Raw genomic sequence first — 25,393 nt, forward strand, 5'->3', positions numbered from 1 at the left:
TTGATTTAAAGACACCTGCTTTGGTTAGCCTCATTTGGGGGTTCATAGATGGTACAGTTTGGCTGGGTCTTTCTTTAATTTGGAACGTTTAAAAATGATATGTTAGGCAATCTGTGGAGGGATGGGACTGAATTAACAGTGCGTTTCTCCCACCGCAATCAGAATCGTATATTTTGATTGGGGGCTTTGACAGGAGTGGTCGGTCGTAACAAAGATAAGTGTCTAACCCTTGGCTGCCTGCAGCTGATTAGATCCGTTCTTCTCTTCCAGTGCTCTAACGGATTTATCTACGACGGGAATCAAAGCAAGGTCACGTGTCCGCAGTGTAAAGGCAGCTTTTGCGTGGAGTGCAAGAGGCCGGTAATTGGGTGGGGGAGGGGAGGGGAGGTCAGTATCACAGCGCTCCCCCACTCTGGGGATTTGGGGGTCTCTGTGCATCTACGGGTTCTGTATGTGTGTTTACATCTTGCTTTTGGTTTCTGGCCCTCGCGCGCTCTCTCTCTCTCTCTCTCTCTCTCTCTCTCTCTCTCTCTCTCTCTTGTTTCTCTCTCTCTGTCTCTCTCTCTCTCCCTCTCCCTGCCCTTTTCTAACCGCTGTTGTCATTCCCAGTGGGAACAGCAACACCAGGGAATCAGCTGTGAGGATTTCCAGAACTGGAAGCGGGAGAACGATCCGGAGTACCAAGCCCAGGGGCTGGCAGCATACCTGAAGGAGAACGGGATCGGTGAGTGGGAAGAGAGCAGGTTCCATTTGCGCAGGGAGACTGCAGTGGGCAGTGAGGCTGCTTTGGGGCGCGGCGGGTGATTGATCCAGGGCTCCTGCTGCAGGTGCCTCCTGCTTGGGAGGAATGTGTTGCGTGTCCGCGTTGGACTGAATCAGGGCTCACTCTTGGAGGGTGGCTGGATCACTGAGACGGGTATTAGACATTAACTGCCCACCCGCAACCTGCCGGAGAGGCTCAGTGGTCTGGTGGGGGTGGGGGGGGGGGGGGGGGGGAGGTGGGGAGAAACAGTGAGTGCATCTATTTCAGGCAAAACGTGCATCTCTGTCTCTCCTCTTCCCCCCACCTCCTCCACCCCCTCCTCCCCCCCTGCTTCACCTCTTACCTCCACCCTTCTCTCCTCCACCCTTCTCTCCTCCACCCTTCTCCTCCTCCACCCTTCTCTCCTCCACCCTTCTCTCCTCCACCCTTCTCTCCTCCACCCTTCTCTCCTCCACCCTTCTCTCCTCCACCCTTCTCTCCTCCACCCTTCTCTCCTCCACCCTTCTCTCCTCCACCCTTCTCTCCTCCACCCTTCTCTCCTCCACCCTTCTCTCCTCCACCCTTCTCTCCTCCACCCTTCTCTCCTCCACCCTTCTCTCCTCCACCCTTCTCTCCTCCACCCTTCTCTCCTCCACCCTTCTCTCCTCCACCCTTCTCTCCTCCACCCTCTCTCCTCCACCCTTCTCTCCTCCACCCTTCTCTCCTCCACCCTTCTCTCCTCCACCCTTCTCTCCTCCACCCTTCTCTCCTCCACCCTTCTCTCCTCCACCCTTCTCTCCTCCACCCTTCTCTCCTCCACCCTTCTCTCCTCCACCCTTCTCTCCTCCACCCTTCTCTCCTCCACCCTTCTCTCCTCCACCCTTCTCTCCTCCACCCTTCTCTCCTCCACCCTTCTCTCCTCCACCCTTCTCTCCTCCACCCTTCTCTCCTCCACCCTTCTCTCCTCCACCCTTCTCTCCTCCACCCTTCTCTCCTCCACCCTTCTCTCTCCACCCTTCTCTCCTCCACCCTTCTCTCCTCCACCCTTCTCTCCTCCACCCTTCTCTCCTCCACCCTTCTCTCCTCCACCCTTCTCTCCTCCACCCTTCTCTCCTCCACCCTTCTCTCCTCCACCCTTCTCTCCTCCACCCTTCTCTCCTCCACCCTTCTCTCCTCCACCCTTCTCTCCTCCACCCTTCTCTCCTCCACCCTTCTCTCCTCCACCCTTCTCTCCTCCACCCTTCTCTCCTCCACCCTTCTCTCCTCCACCCTTCTCTCCTCCACCCTTCTCTCCTCCACCCTTCTCTCCTCCACCCTTCTCTCCTCCACCCTTCTCTCCTCCACCCTTCTCTCCTCCACCCTTCTCTCCTCCACCCTTCTCTCCTCCACCCTCTCTCCTCCACCCTTCTCTCCTCCACCCTTCTCTCCTCCACCCTTCTCTCCTCCACCCTTCTCTCCTCTCCCCCCCTCTCTCCTTTCCCCCCCCTCTCTCCTCTTCCCCCCCCTCTCTCCTCTTCCCCCCCCTCTCTCCTCTTCCCCCCCCTCTCTCCTCTTCCCCCCCCTCTCTCCTCTTCCCCCCCCCCTCTCCTCTTCCCCCCCCTCTCCTCTTCCCCCCCCCCTCTCCTCTTCCCCCCCCCCTCTCCTCTTCCCCCCCCTCTCTCCTCTTCCCCCCCCTCCTCTTCCCCCCCCTCCTCTTCCCCCCCCTCCTCTTCCCCCCCCCCTCCTCTTCCCCCCCCTCCTCTTCCCCCCCCCTCCTCTTCCCCCCCCTCTCCTCTTCCCCCACCCCTCCTCTTTCCCCCCCTCCTCTTCCCCCCCCTCCTCTTCCCCCCCCTCTCTCCTCTTCCCCCCCCTCTCTCCTCTTCCCCCCCCTCTCCTCTTCCCCCCCCCCTCTCTCCTCTTCCCCCCCCCCTCTCTCCTCTTCCCCCCCCCCTCTCTCCTCTTCCCCCCCCCCCCCCTCTCCCTCTTCCCCCCCCCTCTCTCCTCTTCCCCCCCCCCCTCTCTCCTCTTCCCCCCCCCCCCTCTCTCCTCTTCCCCCCCCCCTCTCTCCTCTTCCCCCCCCCCCTCTCTCCTCTTCCCCCCCCCCCCTCTCTCCTCTTCCCCCCCCCCCCCCTCTCCTCTTCCCCCCCCCCCTCTCTCCTCTTCCCCCCCCCCCCCTCTCCTCTTCCCCCCCCCCCCTCTCTCCTCTTCCCCCCCCCCCCCTCCCATCTCCCATATCCCCTGTGCCTTCTAACCACTTGACCTCTACACCGTACCTGCAGGGATTTGAAAGCACGCCCTCCAGTGTCCCTCTGTTCCTCTGCACCTCTCAGTATTCTCTGGTAATATTGCATTACCTTGCTTTGCTTGTCCTCTGCAAATGCATCATCTCGCACGTCTCCAGACTGAATGCCTTTTGTCACTGTTCTGCCCACCTGACTAGTCCATTGATATCTTCCTGCAGTCTGCAACTTCCTTCACTTATCAACTACAAGATCAATTTTCATATCATCTGCAAACTTCTTCCTCATGCCACCCGCATTTACGTTTACATCATTGATATATATCACAACCAGCAAAGGGCCCAGTACTGAGCCCTGGGGAATCCCACAGGGAAGGGCCTTCCAGTCACAAAAACCCCCCCTCGACCATTACCCTCTGATTCCTGCCACTGACCCAAATTTGGATCCAACTGTCCCTTTCCTGGGAGTTTTTACAATTCTGACCCGTCTGCCGTGTGGGAGCTTGTCAAAAATCCATGTAGATGACATCAAACACACTGCTGTTATCCACCCTCCTTGTTTACCTCCTCAAAAAAGTTCAATCAAGTTAATCAAACACGACTGTCCCTTAACAAATCCATGCTTACTGTGCTTGATTAATCCATGCCTTTCCAAATGATTATTTATACCGTGTCCCAGAATTTTTCCCAATAATTTTCCCACCACCGTTGTTAGGCTGTAATTACTCAGGCTATCCCGTCCTGTCTTTTTAAACAACGGTAGAACGTTAGCAGTCCTCCAGTACCACGTCTGAAGCCAGACAGCATTGGAAAATGACAGTCGGAGCCTCCACTATTTCTTCCCTTAGCAGCCTGTCTGTTCCTCTAGCTGTAGAAGCCCGTGTCACTATTGCTTTCTCATACTTCCTTTGGATCCCCTGTACAGCTGTGCCAGCTGTGGTGCCGTGGACTTGCTCTGACTGCACGCCCCAGAGGAACCATCACTCTCAGCAGTATTCAGAATACTGGTTGGACGGTGGGATGCACTCAAGGGGACTCCTGTGCGACCTGCCTCGGTCCTCCTTCACTGCCTAGCCATCACTCATTCGCACTCCGCCTGCAACACGCCTAAGGTGCGGAGTGACCGTCTCCAGAGATGCACCATTCGCGTGGCGCTCAGCCTCGCGGATGGACCGCGATGACTCCAGTTGCTGCTCAAGCCCCAAAACCCAGACCTCGAGCTGCTGCACCTGATGACACTTCCTGCACCTGTTGTCCAGGACACGAGAAGTGTCCTGGAGTTCCCGTGTGAAACAAGATGCGTAACTCCATGGGTCTCGGGTGCCCTGCCGTGCCCCTAATTATTAAACTTTGAGCTAAACTTAGCAGAAATAAAATTGCAAGGCCCACTTTGACATAAACTTACTTAAAACTTAGCAAACTTAAAATTTGTTAGAACATGAAACAAATTTTTAGTTTAATCCATTGCCCAGACATGCTTTCTCTTTCTCTCTCCCCACCCACCCACAGATTGCCCGAATTGTAAATTCCGTTACGCACTGGCGAAAGGAGGCTGCATGCATTTCAGGTGTTCTCAGTGTCAGCACGAATTTTGCAGTGGATGTTACAACACCTTCCTCGGCAAGAAAGTGAGTACCTGCTATCTTTATGTCACTGACTGTATCTATACTGATGTTAATCCAGCTCCCTCACACTGTCACTCAGTAACCCTTCTCCCCCCAGCACCCTGTGTTACTGACTGTATCTGTACTGATGTTAATCCAGCTCCCTCACACTGTCAGTAACCCCTCTCCCCCCAGCACCCTGTGTTACTGACTGTATCTGTACTGATGTTAATCCAGCTCCCTCACACTGTCACTCAGTAACCCCTCCGCCACAACAGCGTGCTGTCTCTGGATGGAATATGTAAAGTGTTACGGGAAGATTCTGACTCTCTGCCCTCTGCTACCCCCTGGGTTTGGCTCTCGATGTGAGGTTGGTACTGGTGGCAAGCCCAGCAGGCAGTGACTGTGTCTTCTCTCATTCTTTCAGAAGTGCACTGACCCCGTGTGCCTGCTGAAGGATACTCTCCACGCTCACCATCCACGGGACTGTCTCTTCTACCTCCGGGACTGGTCAGTGAACAGACTGCAGGAATTGCTGCAGGTAACCCTGGGATGGTGAGGTCGATTGGCTGGGTGGTGTGCCAGTATAGAGAGTAAAACGAGCGAGGCGTGGGGACAGGGTTGTGAGTGAAGGGACTGCTAGTGTGAGGGAGGGGTTGAGGCTGTCCGGGGGATGGACAGGTGAGGGAGGGAATGGTGTTGTGAGGGAGGAAGGTTGGTATGAGGGAGGAATGAGATTTGGAGGGTGTTATGACCGAGTTCGGAAGAGCATACTGTTTATTCTGGTTCCACTTCTCCATGGGTCACAGCATGTATTAAAATTTTTTCCCCACTTACAGTCAATCATAGACTCTATTTTTAATCCCAGAATAAAACACACAGAACAAAATTATCAGTTTATTGTAAAACAGGTCTTAACCAGTAATAAAGTAAAGCTTAAACACACAGATTGAAATATTAAAGTTCCCTTTTTACCTTAGCCCCTCATACTCTCACACACATATACACAGGTTAACCGGAAAAATAAAGGGATTTTTTGTTTTCAAGAGCTCAATTACAGACAAAAAAAATACGTGGACTGAATACTTATTCATTCTTGAAGAAACAGCAGATGAGATATGTTGTGTTCCAAAACTGGCATACAGTCTGGCCTCCAACTACACATAGATGGGTCACTGGGATCTTTTAGAACAGTTCTTTTCAGGCGGCGTTGAGAATTAATTTAGCAGGCTTTTCTTCAAAGACAGGAGACGAGATGGGTTGACACAGTGGACTTCTCAGCGTCTTTTAGAGAGGTGCTGGAAAGCTGAGCTGGGTTGTGGTCTTCTCTCCTTGGAAATTCTCTCCCTTTTTTTATCGCTCAACCCCAACTCAAAACAAAAAAAAAGTGAAATGAACAACAGGAGCTGAACCTTGTGACCTCGATCAATCTTGACCTGTCACTTCTTTGTAAACAACTTCTCCAGGTGTCCAGAGTTCTCTGTTGTTTATTGAGCTGGAAATCAGGTGATTTCCCGGAAAGGCTTGTTGTTATTGCTGGAAGTCAGGTAGTTTCCCGGAAAGGCTTGTTGTTGTTGCTGGAAGTCAGGTAGTTTCCCGGAAAGGCTCGTTTTCCTCACAAGACCTCTCAGTGCCCCTTTTTAAAAATATTTCCAGGGACTGTTTTTACAAAATCTAGTGGCCTTTACATGACCCCCTTTGAAAACCCCAAAGTTAACAGTTCTTCAGTCTTTCGAAAGTGAGTCCTCAAAAAATATATTTAACAAAACACAGAGGCGCTTTCGTAACAAGGGAGGGGACAGTTTGAGAGGGGGACGTGTTGAGCGACCAAGAGAATGTGGTATGAGGAATGGGAGATAGAGGGCGGGCGGATAGGGGGCGATGGAAGCAGCCCGAGGCGGTGGAGACGGTCAGCTGCTCGGACCTCGATCCTGTGGGCCAAGGGGGACGTCCGGAGTGGACATTGGCCGTTGGCCTCTGCCGATGGGCTCTTGGTTAATCTTGACCTTTTGACCTTTCTGTCTTCCTGTAGAGCAACAAGGTGAACTTTGACACAGACCCTCCCACCGGAGCCGAGCCAACACCCGGAGGTCAGTGCGATCATCTGCTGAAGCTGCTGGCTGTTCCAGGATCATCTCGGAATGCAAAGATAACCCCCGCCCCCGGCTCCTCCCCTCTCTCTACTGTAAACCATCTTCTTAAACCCCCTCCACCCCGTTCCCTCCACCCTCAACAACAAGTGCCAGGAGCTCATGGACATGTTCGTCACTCAGATCGAGCTCATCCAATCAGCTGCCTCTGCTGCTTCCCTCCCTTCCACTCGCCCACTGTGGCCAGACGCCCTCTAATAATCCCCCTGCTCGGGCTCTCTCCAACTTCCCACGTTAGCTGATATTGTTAATGGTTCTCTCTCTTCACGTACTGTCCCCCTCTCCTTTAAATCTGCCACCACCAACCATCTCCTCAAAAAAAAAACTCTCGACCCCCCCCCCCCCCCCACCCTCCCACCCCCATCCCCAATTTCTCTTTCCTCTCCAAAATCCTTGAACGTTTTGCCGCCTCCCAAATCCATCTTTCCCGGAGCTCCATATTTGAATCTCAATGACCCAGGTTTCCACCTCTGCCGCAGTACGGAAACAGCTCTTCTCAAAGCTACAGTTGGCGCCCTGCGCGACTGCGACTGTGCTGAACTATCTCCCCCCCCCCCCACCCCTCCTCCTCCAGCCGTCTGCAGCGTTCGACACGGGTGGCCACGCCCATCCTCCTCCCACGCCTCGCCCCTGCCTCAGTAAGTCTGCCCTAGCCAGCTTCCTCCCTCCATCGGTCCAACAGTACGGAGTGGGTGGAGCCGGTGGCGGGGTGGGGGTGGTGTGTGGTGTGGGGAGAGAGTTCGAGGTGGTGCTGGGAGATAGAGAGAGGACAGAATCGGTGTGGAGGGCAGAAATAGTTGGGGAGAGGGCGAGCAGAGAGGGAAGGGGGGGGGAGAGTGTGGTGTTGGAGGAAGGGCAGGTACGAGAGGACAAGTCAACACTGGTTGTTCTAACCTCCCTCCTCTTGCCGTTCTCCCCTCCCCCCCCCCCCCCACCCCCCACCAGGTCTGTGTCGAGTCATGGAGCAGAGGGAAGTCGGGGACAGTCTCACTGACGCACCGTGTGGGATCAAAGCACACGACGGACATGCAGGACTGTGTGAGTGAGTACACGAGCTTGGACAAAACTGTTGGCAGGATCCAGGTCCCAGCACCAGATCTTTCTATCTATTACACTCTCTATCCCTCAGTTGCACGCTCTCTGCTTCTCCCTCTCTGTCTCTCTCTCTCCCCATTTCTCTCTCTCCCTCCACACTCTCTCTCTCCCTCCACACTCTCTCTCTCCCTCCACACTCTCTCTCTGCTCTGTCTCCCTTCCCCCTGCTCTGTCTCCCTTCCCCCTGCTCTGCCTCCCTTCCCCCTGCTCTGCCTCCCTTCCCCCTGCTCTGCCTCCCTTCCCCCTGCTCTGCCTCCCTTCCCCCTGCTCTGCCTCCCTTCCCCCTGCTCTGCCTCCCTTCCCCCTGCTCTGTCTCCCTGTCATACTTGCCTTTGCACTCTTTGCCTCTGGTTATAAGGCCCAGGATCCCGTTTGCCTTTTTAACCACTTTCTCAGCATGCCCTGCCGCTGTCACTGACTTGTGCACATATACCCCCAGGACTTTCTCTTCCTGAACCCCTTAGGAATTGTATCCTTTATTTTATACTCCCTCTCCTTGTTTTCCGACCAGAATATATCATTTCACACGTCTCTGCATTAAATTTCATCTGCCTCTTGTCCGCCTATTCCACCAGTCTGTCTATGTCCTCTTGAAGTTTATCACTATCCTCCTCCCAATTCACAATTTTATACCACCTGCAGATTTTGAAGTTGTGCTGTGTCCACCCAAGTCTAGGTCGTTAATATAGATCAAGAAAAGCAGGGGTCCGAACACTGACCTTTGGGGAACCCCACAATAGACCTTCCTCCCGTCCAAAAAACAACCGCTCACCACTACTCTGTGTTTCCTGTCGCTCAGCCAACTCTGTATCCATGCTGCTACTGTCCTGTTCATTCCATGGACTCTAACTTTGCTGACAAGTCTGTTATGTGGCACTTTATCAAATGCCTTTTGGAAGTCTTCACGATAGAAGAGGATGCTACCGATATAGCAGTGCAGTAGGAGGCTGTAGCGAGATTGGCGAGGATCAAAGTAGATGAAAGTTAGATAAGGTTGACAGCGCTGAAAGTCGGAAAGTCACCCACTCCAGATGGGATGCATCCCAGTTTACTGAGGGAGGTGAGGGTGGAAATTGCGGAGGCTCTGAACACAATCTTCCAATCCTCCTTGGAACTGGGGATGGTGCCCAAAGACTGGAGGATTGCGAATGTTACACCCCTGTTGAAAAAAATAAAGTGGCATGGGGGTGGGGTCTGGGGGGTGGGGTGGGGGAGTGGTGAGTTACATGGTGGTTAGAGGCCAGTCGGACGAATGTTCCTGCTGGCGGAACTTTGAGACAATAATCCGGGGACAAAATGAATTGGCACGTGAAATAGCATGGACGTGTAAATGAAGGTTCAGCACCGATTTGATAAAGGCAAGTCGTGGAGAGAGTTGATGAGGGCAGTGCAGTTGACATTGTGGTTTTGAACTTCCATAAGGCGCTTGATAAAGTTCCACACAACAGACTTGTTTTGGGATTAAGGGGACGGTGGCAGCAGGGATACAAGATTGGCTGAAGGACAGAAAGCAGAGAGTGGCGGTGAACAGCTGTTTTCCAGCCCGGAGGAGGGTTCACAGCGGAGGTTCGCCATGGGTCGGTATTTAGGAGCACAGCTCTTTATTAATGACCGGGTCTTGGGTTTACTGGACATCATTTCAAAGTTTGCAGGTGATGCGAAGCTCAGAAATGTAATGAACAATGATCGTAACAGACTCGAGCAGGTTAGAGTCGGGCTGGTGGATTGGGTAGAAATGGGGCAGTTGCAGTTTATCACAGAAGTGATACGAATTAGGAGCAGGAGGAGGCCACTTGGCCCCTCAAGCCTGCTCTTCCATTCAATAAGATCATGGCTGATCTGATTGTAACCTCGACTCCACATTCCCACCTACCCCAGATAACCTTTCACCCCCTTATCAAGAATCTATCTACCTCTGCCTTAAAAATATTTAAAGACTCTGCTTCCACCACCTTTTGAGGAAGAGAATTCCAAAGACTCACGACCCTCTGAGAGAAAAATTTCTCCTCATCTCTGTCTGAAATGGGCGACCCCTTATTTTTAAACAGTGACCCCTGGTTCTAGATTCTCCCACAAGGGGAAACATCCTTTCCACATCCACCCTGTCAAGGCCCCTCAGGATCTTATATGTTTCAATCAAGTCGCCTCTTACTCTTCTAAACTCCAGCGGATACAAGCCCAGCCTGTCCAACCTTTCCTCATAAGACAACCCGCCCATTCCAGGTATTAGTCGAGTAAACCTTCTCTGAACTGTTTCCAACGCATTTACATCCTTCCTTAACTAAGGAGACCAGTACTGTACACAGTACTCCAGATGTGGTCTCACCAATGCCCTGTAGAACTGAAGCATAACCTCCCTACTTTTGTATTCAATTCCCCTCGTGATAAATGATAACATTCTATTAGCTTTCCTAATTACTTGTTGTACCTGCATAGTAACCTTTGGCGATTCATGCACTAGGATACCCAGATCCCTCTGCATCTCAGAGCTCTGCAATCTCTCACCATTTAGATAATATGCATCTTTTTTATTCTTCCTGTCAAAATGGACAATTTCCCACTTTCCCCCATTATACTCCGTTTGCCAGGTCTTTGCCCACTCACTTAACCTATCTATATCCCTTTGTAGCCTCCTTATGTCCTCTTCACAAGTTATTTTCCTACCTTTCAGGAATAAGGTGAGTGAATTGAAGGCGTGGATGGGCACTTGGGACTACGATGTTGTGGCCATCACTGAAACGTGGATAGGTGAGGGGGAGGAATGGTTTTTGGAGGTACCTGGTTATAGATGTTTTCATAAGATTAGGAATGGTGGTAAAAGAGGTGGGGGGGTGGCATTGTTAGTTAGAAATAGTGTAACAACTGCTGAAAGAATTTTCGAGGAGGATCTGCCGACTGAGGCACTGTGGGTTGAGGTCAGGAACAGGAAAGGAGCAGTCACCTTGATGGGAGTTTTCTGTAGGCCCCCCAATAGCAGCAGGGAGGTGGAAGAGCAGATTGGGAAACAGATTTTGGAAAGGAGCAGAAGTCACAGGGTAGTAATTATGGGGGATTTCAACTTCCCAAATATTGATTGGCAACTCTTTAGATCGAATAGTTTGGATGGGGTAGTGTTTGTGCAGTATGTCCAGGAAGCTTTTCTGACTCAGTATGTAGACTGCCCGACCAGAGGGGAGGCAATATTGGATTTGGTACTAGGTAATGAACCAGGGCAAGTGATAGAGCTGTTGGTGGGCGAGCACTTTGGAGATAGTGATCACAATTCTGTAGCATTCACTGTGGTAATGGAGAGGGATAGGTATGTGCAACAGGGCAAGGTTTACAATTGGGGGAAGGGTAGATATGATGCTGTCAGGCAGGAACTGAGGAGCATAAGTTGGGAGCATATGCTGGCAGGGAAGGGCACGGTCGAAATGTGGAACTTTTTCAAGGAGCAGATAGTAGGGGCCATTGATAAGCATGTCCCTGTCAGACAGGGAAGGGATGGTCATGTGAGGGAACCGTGGTTGACAAGAGAGGTTGAGAGTCTTGTTAGGAAGAAGAAGGATGCGTATATAAAGTTGAGGAAAAAGGGCACAGGCATAGCTCTGGAGGGATACAAGATGGCCAGGAAGGATCTGAAGAAAGGGATTAGGAGAGCTAAGAGAGGGCATGAAAAATGCTTGGCGGGTAGGATAAAAGAAAACCCCAAGGCCTTTTACGCGTATGTCAGAAATATGAGGATGACTAGGGGGACCATAGGTCCGGTCAAGGACAATAGCGGGAGACTGTGTGTTGAGCCGGAAGAGATAAGTGAGGTTTTGAATGAGTACTTCTCTTCGGTATTTACGAATGAGAAGGGGTGTATTACTGAAGAGGACGGTGGGAAGCAGACTGGTAAGCTCGAGGAAGTGCTCGTTAGGAGGGAAGATGTGTTGGGGTTTTTGAATAACTTGAAGATAGACAAGTCTCCCGGGCCTGACGGGGTATATCCAAGGATGTTATGGGAAGCAAGGGATGAAATTGCAGAGCCGCTGGCAATGATCTTTTCATCTTCTCTGCTGACGGGGGTGGTACCAGGTGATTGGAGGGTGGCAAATGTTGTGCCCCTGTTCAAGAAAGGGAATAGGAACAACCCTGGGAATTACAGGCCAGTTAGTCTTACTTCGGTGGTAGGCAAGTTGATGGAAAAGGTGCTGAGGGATAGGATTTCTGAGCATCTGGAAAGACACTGCTTGATTCGGGACAGTCAGCACGGTTTTGTGAGGGGTAGGTCTTGCCTCACAAGCCTGATTGAATTCTTTGAGCAGGTGACCAAGCAAGTGGATGAGGGTAAACCAGTGGATGTGGTGTACATGGATTTTAGTAAGGCATTTGATAAGGTCCCCCATGGTAGACTTATGGAGAAAGTCAGGAGGCATGGGATAGTGGGGAATGTGGCCAGTTGGATTAAGAATTGGCTAACTGATAGAAGGCAGAGAGTGGTCTTAGATGGTAAATACTCAGCCTGGAGCCCAGTTACCAGTGGCGTGCCGCAGGGATCAGTTCTGGGTCCTCTCCTGTTTGTGATTTTTATTAACGACTTGGATGAGGAAGTCGAAGGGTGGGTCAGTAAATTTGCAGATGATACAAAGGTTGGTGGAGTTGTGGATACCGAGGAGGGCTATTGTCGTCTGCAAAGGGACTTGGATAGGTTGCAGTGTTGGGCTGAAAAGTGGCAGATGGAGTTTAACCCTGAAAAGTGTGAGGTCGTCCATTTTGGAAGGACAAACATGAATGCAAAATACTGGGTTAACGGTAGGGTTCTTGGGCATGTGGAGGAGCAGAGAGACCTTGGGGTCTATGTGCATAGATCATTGAAAGTTGCAACTCAAGTGGATAGGGCTGTGAAGAAGGCATATGGGGTGTTAGCGTTCATTAGCAGAGGGATTGAATTTAAGAGCCGTGAGGTGATGATGCAGCTGTACAGGACCTTGGTAAGGCCTCATTTGGAGTACTGTGTGCAGTTCTGGTCGCCTCATTTTAGGAAGGATGTGGAAGCCTTGGAGAGGGTGCAGAGGAGATTTACCAGGATGTTGCCTGGAATGGAGAATAAGTCTTACGAGGAAAGGCTGAACATTCTAGGCCTCTTCTCATTAGAAAGGAGAAGGATGAAGGGTGACATGATAGAGGTTTATAAGATGATCAGGGGAATAGATAGGGTAGACAGTCAGAAACTTTTTCCCCGGGTGGAGCAAAGCGTTACAAGGGGTCATAAATTTAAGGTGAAGGGTGGGAGATATAAGGGGGATGTCAGGGGAAGGTTCTTTACCCAGAGAGTGGTCGAGGCATGGAATGCCTTGCCCGGGGAAGTTGTTGAGTCAGAAACTTTAGGGACTTTCAAAAGGCTTTTGGATAGGTATATGGATAAAGGAGAATGATGGGGTATAGATTAAATTGTCCTTGACAGAGGACAAAGGATCGGCACAACATTGTGGGCCGAAGGGCCTGTTCTGTGCTGTATGTTCTATGTTCTAACTTTGTGTCATCAGCAAATTTTGGTGAGGCAATATGAAATAAATGATACCATTTTAAATGAGGTGCAGAAACAGAGAAACCTGGGGGTGTATGTAACAAATCTTTAAACTGGCAGGACAAGTTGAGAACCCTGTTTTTAAAAAAAACTCTCCGGAATCCTTGGCTTTATAAATGGAGGAAGAAAGTACAAAAGCAAGGACATTATGTTAAACCTTTACATATAACTGGTTAGACCGACACTGGAATATTGTGCTCAGTTCTGGACACCATACTTTAGGAAGGATATCAAGGACATCACTGCAGGAGTTCCTCAGGGTAATGTCTTAGGCCCAACCATCTTCAGCTGCTTCATCAATGACCTTCCTTCAATCATAAGGTCAGAAGTGGGGATGTTCGCTGATGATTGCACAATGTTCAGCACCATTCGTGACTCCTCAGATACTGAAGCAGTCCGTGTAGAAATGCAGCAAGACCTGGCTTGCCCTGATGAGTAGCAAGTAACATTTGTGCCACACATGTGCCAGGCAATGACCATCTCCAACAAGAGAGAATCTAACCATCTCCCCTTGACATTCAATGACATTACCATCGCTGAATTCCCCACTATCGACATCCTGGGGGTTACCATTGACCAGAAACTGAACTGGAGTAGCCATATAAATACCGTGGCTACAAGAGCTGGTCAGAGGCTAGGAATCCTGCGGGGAGTAATTCACCTCCTGACTCCCCAGTGCTTGTCCACCATCTACAAGGGACAAGTCAGGAGTGTGATGGAATACACTCCACTTGCCTGGATGAGTGCAGCTCCAACAACACAGTGGCGCAGTGGTTAGCACCGCAGCCTCACAGCTCCAGGGACCCGGGTTCGATTCTGGGTACTGCCTGTGCGGAGTTTGCAAGTTCTCCCTGTGACCGCGTGGGTTTCTGCCGGGTACTCCGGTTTCCTCCCACCGCCAAAGACTTGCAGGTGATAGGTAAATTGGCCATTGTAAATTGCCCCTAGTGTCGGTCGGTGGTAGGGAATATGGGATTACTGTAGGGTTAGTATAAATGGGCGGTTCTTGGTCGGCACAGACTTGGTGGGCCGAAGGGCCTTTTTCAGTGCTGTATCTCTAAATAAAAAATAAAAATAAAAAACACTCAAGAAGCTCGACACCATCCAGGACAAAGCAGCCCACTTGATTGGCACCCCGTCCACAAACATTGACTCCCTCCACCACTAACGCACAGTGGCAGCAGTGTGTACCGTCCACAAGATGCACTGCAGCAACGCACCAAGGCTCCTTAGACAGCACCTTCCAAACCCGCGACCCCTACCACCTCGAAGGACAAGGGCAGCGGATGCATGGGAACATCACCACCTGCAGGTTCCCCTCCAAGTCACACACCATCCTGACTTGGAACTATATCGCCGTCCTTTCACTGTCGCTGGGTCAGAATCCTGGAACTCCCTCCCTAACAGCACTGTGGGTGTACTTACCCCACATGGACTGCAGCGGTTCAAGAAGGCAGCTCACCACCACCTTCTCGAGGGCAATTAGGGATGGGCAATAAATGCTGGCCTGGCCAGAGCTGCCCACATCCCATGAATGAATAAAAAAAGACATTAGAAAGGGGTGGAGGAGATTGATGACCATCATATCAGTGATGAGGGATTACAGTTATATGGAGAGACCAGAGAAGCTGAGGTTGTTCTCCTTAGAGCAGAGAAAGTTAAGAGGAGATTTGATAGAGGTATTTAAAATCATGAAGGGTTTCAGTAGAGGAAATGAAGAGAAACTGTTTCCAATGGCTGAAGGATGGATAACCCAGAGGGAATAGATTTAAGGTGATTGGCAAAAGAACCAGAGGCATTTGATGTGATCGGGAATGTGCTGCCTGAAGGGGCGGTGGAAGCAAATTCACGAGCAACTTTCAAAAGAGAATTGGGCAAATACTTGAAAAGGAAAAAGTTGAGGGGGGCTAATGGGAAAAGAGCAATGGAGTGGGACCAATTGACTGGCCTAGGAACGATGGGCCGAATGGTCGTCTCCTGTAGCACATATTTCCACGATCTCGCTTGTCTTTGGCTGGCGCAGTGGGTCACTCACTGATCTTTCACCCCTGCGTGGGTTACACTTTATCTCCCGGCAGGTCCCACTACAAGGAGTACCTGGTGAGTCGGATCAATGGCCACTCCCTTGACCCAGCCCAGATGTTCGATGAGGAGGAGATGCAGCACCACTTCAGGCGGAGAGGAAAGGCCCAGCCGCCCAAAGCAGTGGGAGAGGACGACTCCCTTTACAGGAACCGGCTACTGCAGGTATGGCAAGAGTGGGCGTTGCAATGGACAGCGGTGGGTGGGGAGAATAGGCCAACAAAGGGCTGGGGGGTGGGGGAGGTGGGGATGCGAGACTGTGTATGGTAATGGGCAGGGGCGTGAGAGTGGGCATGACAAAGGGTGGGAGACGTGAGTGGGCATGGCAATGCGCGGAGCGGATGAATGTGATGACAGCAGTGGGCCAAGAGTGGGCATAGGAATAGGCGGACACACTGGGTACAGGCAGTGGTCGGGTTGACATGGCCAGAACGCAGGGGCAGGTGGGTTTGGGCAGGAGCTATTCCCATGGGTGCAAACTGGTGTCACTTTAGCAAAACTGAGTGGGGTTAGACTGGGTGGAGAGTGAGGGAGGGGAGTGGGATTAGACTGGGTGGGGTGTAAGGGAGAGTGGGATTAGACTGGGTGGGGAGTAAGGGAGAGTGGGATTAGACTGGGAGGGGAGTGAGGGAGGAGAGTGGGAGTAGACTGGGTGGGGAGTGAGGGAGGAGAGTGGGATTAGACTAGGTGGGGAGTGAGGGAGAGTGGGATTAGACTGGGTGGGGAGTAAGGGAGAGTGGGATTAGACTGGGAGGGGAGTGAGGGAGGAGAGTGGGATTAGACTGGGTGGGGAGTAAGGGAGAGTGGGATTAGACTGGGAGGGGAGTGAGGGAGGAGAGTGGGATTAGACTGGGTGGGGAGTGAGGGAGGGGAGTGGGATTAGACTGGGTGGGGAGTAAGGGAGGAGAGTGGGATTAGACTGGGTGGGGAGTAAGGGAGAGTGCGATTAGACTGGGAGGGGAGTGAGGGAGGAGAGTGGGATTAGACTGGGTGGGGAGTAAGGGAGAGTGGGATTAGACTGGGAGGGGAGTGAGGGAGGAGAGTGGGATTAGACTGGGAGGGGAGTGAGGGAGGAGAGTGGGATTAGACTGGGAGGGGAGTGAGGGAGGAAAGTGGGATTAGACTGGGTGGGGTGTAAGGGAGAGTGGGATTAGACTGGGTGGGGAGTAAGGGAGAGTGGGATTAGACTGGGAGGGGAGTGAGGGAGGAGAGTGGGATTAGACTGGGTGGGGAGTGAGGGGGGAGAGTGGGATTAGACTAGGTGGGGAGTGAGGGAGAGTGGGATTAGACTGGGTGGGGAGTGAGGGAGGAGAGTGGGATTAGACTGGGTGGGGAGTGAGGGAGGAGAGTGGGATTAGACTAGGTGGGGAGTGAGGGAGGGGAGTGGGATTAGACTGGGTGGGGAGTAAGGGAGAGTGGGATTAGACTGGGAGGGGAGTGAGGGAGGAGAGTGGGATTAGACTGGGTGGGGAGTAAGGGAGAGTGGGATTAGACTGGGAGGGGAGTGAGGGAGGAGAGTGGGATTAGACTGGGTGGGGAGTAAGGGAGAGTGGGATTAGACTGGGAGGGGAGTGGGATTAGACTGGGAGGGGAGTGAGGGAGGAGAGTGGGATTAGACTGGGAGGGGAGTGAGGGAGGGGAGTGGGATTAGACTGGGTGGGGAGTAAGGGAGGAGAGTGGGATTAGACTGGGTGGGGAGTAAGGGAGAGTGCGATTAGACTGGGAGGGGAGTGAGGGAGGAGAGTGGGATTAGACTGGGTGGGGAGTAAGGGAGAGTGGGATTAGACTGGGAGGGGAGTGAGGGAGGAGAGTGGGATTAGACTGGGAGGGGAGTGAGGGAGGAAAGTGGGATTAGACTGGGAGAGGAGTGAGGGAGGAAAGTGGGATTAGACTGGGAGGGGAGTGAGGGAGGAGAGTGGGATTAGATTGGGTGGGGAGTGAGGGAGGAGAATGGGATTAGACTGGGAGGGGAGTGAGGGAGGAAAGTGGGATTAGACTGGGAGAGGAGTGAGGGAGGAAAGTGGGATTAGACTGGGAGGGGAGTGAGCGAGGAGAGTGGGATTAGACTGGGAGGGGAGTGCAGGAGGAGAGTGGGATTAGACTGGGTGGGGAGTGAGGGAGGAAAGTGGGATTAGACTGGGAGGGGAGTGAGGGAGGAGAGTGGGATTAGACTGGGTGGGGAGTGCAGGAGGAGAGTGGGATTAGACTGGGTGGGGAGTGAGGGAGGAAAGTGGGATTAGACTGGGAGGGGAGTGAGGGAGGAGAGTGGGATTAGACTGGGTGGGGAGTGAGGGAGGAAAGTGGGATTAGACTGGGTGGGGAGTGAGGGAGGAAAGTGGGATTAGACTGGGAGGGGAGTGAGGGAGGAAAGTGGGATTAGACTGGGAGGGGAGTGAGGGAGGAAAGTGGGATTAGACTGGGAGGGGAGTGAGGGAGGAAAGTGGGATTAGACGGGGAGGGGAGTGAGGGAGGAGAGTGGGATTAGACTGGGTGGGGTGTGAGGGAGGAAAGTGGGATTAGACTGGGTGGGGAGTGAGGGAGGAGAGTGGGATTAGACTGGGTGGGGAGTGCAGGAGGAGAGTGGGATTAGACTGGGTGGGGAGTGCAGGAGGAGAGTGGGATTAGACTGGGTGGGGAGTGCAGGAGGAGAGTGGGATTAGACTGGGTGGGGAGTGAGGGAGGAAAGTGGGATTAGACTGGGAGGGGAGTGAGGGAGGAGAGTGGGATTAGACTGGGTGGGGAGTGAGGGAGGAGAGTGGGATTAGACTGGGTGGGGAGTGCAGGAGGAGAGTGGGATTAGACTGGGTGGGGAGTGCAGGAGGAGAGTGGGATTAGACTGGGTGGGGAGTGCAGGAGGAGAGTGGGATTAGACTGGGTGGGGAGTGCAGGAGGAGAGTGGGATTAGACTGGGTGGGGAGTGAGGGAGGAAAGTGGGATTAGACTGGGAGGGGAGTGAGGGAGGAGAGTGGGGACTTCAATGTCCGTCACCAAGAGTTGCTCGGTAGCACCACTACTGACCGAGCTGGCCGAGTCCTGAAGGACATAGCTGCTAGACTGGGTCTGCGGCAGATGGTAAGGGAAAAACATAATTGACCTTGTCCTCACCAATTTGCCTGCCGCAGATGCGTCTGTCCATGACAGTATTGGTAGGAGTGACCACCGCACAATCCTTGTGGAGACGAAGTGCCGCCTTCACATTGAGGATACCGTCCATCGTGTTGTGTGGCACTATCACCGTGCTGAATGGGATAGATTTTGAACAGATCTAGCAATGCAAAACTTGGCATCCGTGAGGCACTGTGGGCCATCAGCAGCAGCAGAATTGTACTCAACCACAATCTGTAACCTCATGGCCCGGCATATACCCATCTACCATTACCATCAAGTCAGGAAACCAACCCTGGTTCAATGAAGAGTGCAGGAGGGCATGCCAGGAGCAGCACCAGGCAGACCTCAAAATGAGGTGTCAACCTGGTGAAGCTACAACACAGGACTATCTGCGTGCCAAACTGCGTAAGCAGCATGCGATAGAGAGAGGTAAGCGATCCCATAACCAACGGATCAGATCTAAGCTCTGCAGTCTTGCCACATCCAGCCGAGAATGGTGGACAATTAAACAACTAACTGGAGGAGGTGGCTCCACAAATATCCCCATCCTCAATGATGGGGGAGCCCAGCACATCGGTGCAAAAGACAAGGCTGAAGCATTTGCAACAATCTTCAGCCAGAAGTTGATGATCCATCTCAGCCTCCTCCTCAAGTCCCCAGCATTACAGATGCCAGACTTCAACCAATTCGATTGTCTCCGCGTGATATCAAGAAACGACTGAAGGCACTGGATATTGCAAAGGCTATGGGTCCTGACAATATTCCGGCAATAGTACTGAAGACCTGTGCTCCAAAACTTTCCGCGCCCCTAGCCAACCTGTTCCAGTACAGCTACAACACTGGCATCTACCCTGCAATGTGGAAAATTGCCCAGGTATGTCCTGTACACAAAAAGCAGGACAAGTCCAACCCAGCCAATTACCGCACCATCAGTCTACTCTCAATCATCGGTAAAGTGATGGAAGGTGTCATCAACAGTGCCATCAAGCGACACTTGCTTAGCAATAAACTGCACAGTGATACCCAGTTTGGTTTGGGTTCCGACAGTGCCACTCAGCACCTGATCTCATTACAGCCTTTGTGCAAACATGGACAAAAGAGCTGAACTCAAGAGTGAGGTGAGAGTGACTGCCCTTGACATCAAGGGAGCATTTGACCGAGTATGGCATCAAGGAGCCCAAGCAAAACTGGAGTCAGTGGGAATCAGGGGGAAAACCCTCCACTGGCTGGAGTCATACCTAGCACAAAGGAAGATGGTTGTGGTTGTTGGAGATCAATCATCTGAGCTCCAGGACATCACTGCAGGAGCTCCTCAGGGTAGTGTCCTAGGCCCAACCATCTTCAGCTGCTTCATCAAAGACCGTCCTTCAATCATAAGGTCAGAAGTGGGGATGTTTGCTGATGATTGCACAATGTTCAGCACCATTCGTGACTCCTCAGATACTGAAGCAGTCGGCGTAGAAATGCAGCAAGACCTGGACAATATCCAGGCTTGGGCTGATAAGTAGCAAGTAACATTCGCGCCACACAAGTGCCAGGCAATGACCATCTCCAACAAGAGAGAATCTAACCATCTCCCCTTGACATTCAATAGCATTACCCTCGCTGAATCCCCCACTATCAACATCCTCGGGGTTACCATTGACCAGAAACTGAACTGGAGTAGCCATATAAATACTGTGATTCCATGAGGAGGTCAGAGGCTCGGAATCCTGCACTGAGTAACTCACCTCCTGACTCCCCAAAGCCTGTCCACCATCTACAAGGCACAAGTCAGGAATGTGGTGGAATACTCCCCACTTGCCTGGGTGGGTGCAGCTCCAACAACACTCAAGAAGCTCGACACCATCCAGGACAAAGGAGCCCGCTTGATTGGCACCTCATCTACAAACATTCACTCCCTCCACCACCGATGCACAGTGGCAGCAGTGTGTACCATCTACAAGATGCACTGCAGCAACCACCAAGGCTCCTTAGACAGCACCTTCTAAACCCGCGACCTCTACCACCTCGAAGGACAAGAGCAGCAGATGCATGGGAACACCACCACCTGCAGGTTTCCGTCCAAATCTCACACCATCCTGACTTGGAACTATATCGCCATTCCTTCACTGTCGCTGGGTCAAAATCCTGGAACACACTTCCTAACAGCACTGTGGGTGTACCTACCCCACATGGACTGCAGCGGTTCAAGAAGGCAGCTCACCACCACCTTCTCTAGGGCAATTAGGGATGGGCAATAAAGGCTGGCCTGGCCAACGTCGCATGAATGAATATTAAAAAAAATGAGGGACGAGAGTGAGTTTAGACTGGGAGGGGAGTGAGGGAGGAGAGTTGGATTAGACTGGATGGGGAGTGAGGGAGGAGAGTGGGATTAGACTGGGTGGAGAGTGAGTGAGGAGAGTGGGATTACACTGCGTGGAGAGTGGGATTAGACTGGGTGGGGAGTGAGGGAGGAGAGTGGGAATCGACTAGGTGGGAATGGGGGAGTGCGGAGAGTGGGATTAGACTGGGAGGGGTGAGGGAGTAGAGTGGGATTAGATTGGGAGGGGAGTGAGGGAGGAGAATGGGATTAGACTGGGTGGGGAGTGAGGGAGGAGAGTGGGATTAGACTGGGTGGGGAGTGAGGGAGGAGAGTGGGATTCGACTAGGTGGGGAGCGAGTGAAGAGAGTGGGATTAGACTGGGTGGGGAGTGAGGGAGGAGAGTGGGATTAGACTGGGTGGGGAGTGAGGGAGGAGAGTGTGATTCGACTAGGTGGCAAGTGAGGGAGTGCAGAGAGTGAAATTAGATTGGGAGGGGAGTAAGGGAGGAGAATGGGATTAGACAGGGTGGGAAGTGGGATTAGACTCCGGTGGGGGGGGCGAGTGGGATTAGACTGGGTGGGGAGTGGGATTAGCCTCGGGTGGTGGGGGGGGAGTGAGATTGGACTGCGTGGAGAGTGGGATTAGACTGGGTGGGGAGTGATGGAGGAGAGTGGGATTGGACTAGGTGGGAATGGGGGAGTGCAGAAGTGGGATTAGACTGGGAGGGGAGTGAGGGAGGAGAGTGGGATTAGACTGGGTGGGGAGTGAGGGAGGAGAGTGGGATTAGACTGGGTAGGGAGTGAGGGAGGAGAGTGGGATTAGACTGCGTGGGGAGTGAGGGAGGAGAGTGGGATTAGACTGGGTGGGGAGTGAGGGAGGAGAGTGGAATTCGACTAGGTGGGGAGCGAGTGAAGAGAGTGGGATTAGACTGGGTGGGGAGTGAGGGAGGAGAGTGGGATTAGACTGGGTGGGGAGTGAGGGAGGAGAGTGGGATTCGACTCGGTGGGGAGCGAGTGAAGAGAGTGGGATTAGACTGGGTGGGGAGTGAGGGAGGAGAGTGTGATTCGACTAGGTGGCAAGTGAGGGAGTGCAGAGAGTGAAATTAGATTGGGAGGGGAGTGAGTGAGGGAGGAGAATGGGATTAGACAGGGTGGGAAGTGGGATTAGACTCCGGTGGGGGGGGGGGAGTGGGATTAGACTGGGTGGGGAGTGGGATTAGCCTCGGGGGGTGGGGGGGGAGTGAGATTGGACTGCGTGGGGAGTGGGATTAGCCTCGGGGTGGGGAGTGAGATTGGATTGCGTGGAGAGTGGGATTAGACTGGGTGGGGAGTGATGGAGGAGAGCGGGATTGGACTGGGTGGAGGGTGGGGAGTGATGGAGGGGAGTGGGATTAGACTGGGTGGGGAGTGGGATTGGACGGTGTGGGGAGTGGGATTGGACGGTGTGGGGAGTGGGATTGGACGGTGTGGGGAGTGGGATTGGACGGTGTGGGGAGCGGGGTTGGACGGTGTGGGGAGCGGGGTTGGACGGTGTGGGGAGCGGGGTTGGACGGTGTGGGGAGCGGGGTTGGACGGTGTGGGGAGCGGGCTTGGACGGTGTGGGGAGCGGGCTTGGACGGTGTGGGGAGCGGGCTTGGACGGTGTGGGGAGCGGGCTTGGACGGTGTGGGGAGCGGGCTTGGACGGTGTGGGGAGCGGGCTTGGACGGTGTGGGGAGCGGGGTTGGACGGTGTGGGGAGCGGGGTTGGACGGTGTGGGGAGCGGGGTTGGACGGGGTGGGGAGCGGGGTTGGACGGGGTGGGGAGCGGGATTGGACGGGGTGGGGAGCGGGATTGGACGGGGTGGGGAGCGGGATTGGACGGGGTGAGGAGTGGGATGACTTGCTTGCTGATTTTCACTGTTGTCCTTGTGGATCAGGTTAATTAAAGTCTCGGTTTGGTTTGTGTTTGATCCTCAGGTGATCTCCAGTGTTCCCTTGGGAGACAAAATTCCGAGAGTCCGGAAGTGAGTGGATTCCCGGGATGCTGCTTCCTTTCAGTATCAACAGATTTCTACAATAAAACAAACCAAGAGATTAGTCTTCGTTTGAACTCTTATTTCAAAAGCTTGGCTCTACCCAGGATGGATAGATAATGTAACCCAGGATTGTTTGAAACTCAATACTGTCATTTTATACACAGTGTCAGCAACCCTGCAGGGGCCAACTATTTGAGCATCAAATGTTTCAGTGGGCATTTATCTGGATGTTGGAACTGTTTAATGGAACCCAGGATTGTTTGATACTCAATACTGTTATTTTATACACAGTGTCAGCTTTCCCAGAGACAGGTACAATACAGAGCTCCCTCTACATTACCCAGTGTTATAGTGAGCTCTCCCAGAGACAGGTACAATACAGAGCTCCCTCTACATTACCCAGTGTTATAGTGAGCTCTCCCAGAGACAGGTACAAAACAGAGCACCCTCTACATTACCCAGTGTTACAGTGAGCCCTCCCAGAGACAGGTAATATACAGAGCTCCCGCTACATTCCCCAGCATTATAGTGAGACAAAATTCCGAGAGTCTGGAACTGAGCAGATTGCCCGGATGCTGCTTCCTTTCAGGATCAACAGAGATTTCTGCAATAAAACAAACCAAGAGATTAGTCTTCGTTTGATCTCTTACTTAAAAAGCTTGCTTCTCCCCCCTCCAACATCTCCCCCTCCAACTCCTCCCTCCTCGAATTCCCCCTCGAACTCCCTTCCCTCAAACTCCTTCCGCCTCGATCCCTCTTGCCCTTAAATCCTCCACTTCTCTTTCTCTGCTCTCCTCCAGTGCCTCCATTGTCTGCACCTAGCCCCCCCCACCCACTCTGTGCCCTCACCTCTGCTTGCCTACTCCCCACCCCGCTCTCTGCCCCAGGCACGCCCTCCACCCCGCCCCCACGCAACATGGTCCTCCCACCCTCGTGTGTTTCGCCCTGCAACCCTCCGTGCTCCAAGCCACCCCCATGTCACGTGCTCCACCCCTCTCTGTTCTTACCCACCCCCCGCCACACATCTCTCTCCTGCACCTCACCCACAATCCTCCCCATTCACCTCACTTCTCCCACCCGACTGCTCCCCCTGCAACCCTGCAGGGGCCAGCTACTTGTGCATCAAATGTTTCAGTGCGCATTTATCTGGATGTCGGAACTGTTTAATGTAACCCAGGATTGTTTGATACTCAATACTGTCATTTTATACACAGTGTCAGCTTTCCCAGAGACAGGTACAATACAGAACCCCCTCTACATTACCCAGTGTTATAGTGAGCTCTCCCATAGACAGATGCAATACAGAGCTCCCTCTACATTATCCAGTGTTATAGTGAGCTCTCCCAGAGACAGATGCAATACAGAGCTCCCTCTACGTTATCTCGTGTCAACTGATGATTGGAATTTTGGCGATTCCAATTCTGTGCTCAGTGTGATTTCTGTGGGTTCTTGCACGGTGATATAGGTTGGATGGTTTATAACATTTGCGGCCAGACGCTGGTGGGTCTCCCCGAGGCATTTCCTTTCGCTGAGACAGTGGGAGTTCATTGAAGGTGTGGACTAACACTCAGAGACCTGACAGAACCTGCATTCATCCTGCCTGGCAACAGCAAGCAGCATCATGAGAAAGCAGCAGAAACCGGTACAGCCATGGCCTCACGGCCACTGTCAAAACAAACCCAGGAGACGTATTAAGGGTCAGTGGTCACAGTAACTTTTCGCCCTCCGTGTGAAATCCAGACAAAGGCACAACGGTTTTCCAATTCAATGTGCGAGTGGATGGGGCAGTGGTCAGTCAATATTGTTGAGAGAAATGTGCAATACAGCAGCGTTAACAGTGAGGGGTGTGGGATATATCAGAGAGTGTTTACAGTGAGGGGTGTGGAATATATCAAAGAATGTTACAGTGAGGGGTGTGGGGTATATCAGAGAGTGTTACAGTGAGGGGTGTGGGATATATCAGAGAGTGTTTACAGTGAGGGGTGTGGAATATATCAGAGTGTTACAGTGAGGGGTGTGGGGTATATCAGAGAGTGTCACAGTGAGGGGTGTGGAATATATCAGAGAGTGTTAAAGTGAGGGGTGTGGAATAAATCAGAGAGTGTTTACAGTGAGGGGTGTGGAATATATCAGAGAGTGTTACAGTGAGGTGTGTGGGATAAATCAGAGAGTGTTTACAGTGAGGGGTGTGGAATATATCAGAGAGTGTTACAGTGAGGGGTGTGGGATATATCAGAGAGTGTTACAGTGAGGGGTGTGGAATATATCAGAGAGTGTTACAGTGAGGGGTGTGGGATATATCAGAGAGTGTTACAGTGAGGGGTGTGGGATATATCAGAGAGTGTTACAGTGAGGGGTGTGGAATATATCAGAGAGTGTTACAGTGAGGGGTGTGGGATATATCAGAGAGTGTTACAGTGAGGGGTGTGGGATATATCAGAGAGTGTTACAGTGAGGGGTGTGGGATATATCAGAGTGTTACAGTGAGGGGTGTGGGATAAATCAGAGAGTGTTACAGTGAGGG

The 25,393-nt window shown here is 52.4% G+C and overlaps 1 protein-coding gene across 1 annotated transcript in view; it reads left to right on the forward strand.

Annotated features, from left to right (window-relative positions):
- Positions 1 to 22,930, forward strand: part of LOC137348674 (E3 ubiquitin-protein ligase RNF31-like) — a 23,477-nt gene extending 547 nt beyond the window's left edge. Inside the window, exons 2-9 of the mRNA XM_068013933.1 lie at positions 194 to 360; positions 610 to 724; positions 4,470 to 4,588; positions 4,992 to 5,105; positions 6,597 to 6,654; positions 7,660 to 7,756; positions 15,439 to 15,607; positions 22,811 to 22,930. Coding sequence (XP_067870034.1) covers positions 194 to 360; positions 610 to 724; positions 4,470 to 4,588; positions 4,992 to 5,105; positions 6,597 to 6,654; positions 7,660 to 7,756; positions 15,439 to 15,607; positions 22,811 to 22,861 — 890 coding nt within the window. The 3' untranslated portion in view covers positions 22,862 to 22,930. The remainder of the gene's footprint in view (positions 1 to 193; positions 361 to 609; positions 725 to 4,469; positions 4,589 to 4,991; positions 5,106 to 6,596; positions 6,655 to 7,659; positions 7,757 to 15,438; positions 15,608 to 22,810) is intronic.
- Positions 22,931 to 25,393: the final 2,463 nt, after the last annotated feature.

This window comes from Heterodontus francisci, chromosome 34, assembly GCF_036365525.1.
Source record: "Heterodontus francisci isolate sHetFra1 chromosome 34, sHetFra1.hap1, whole genome shotgun sequence".
Taxonomy (NCBI): domain Eukaryota; kingdom Metazoa; phylum Chordata; class Chondrichthyes; order Heterodontiformes; family Heterodontidae; genus Heterodontus; species Heterodontus francisci.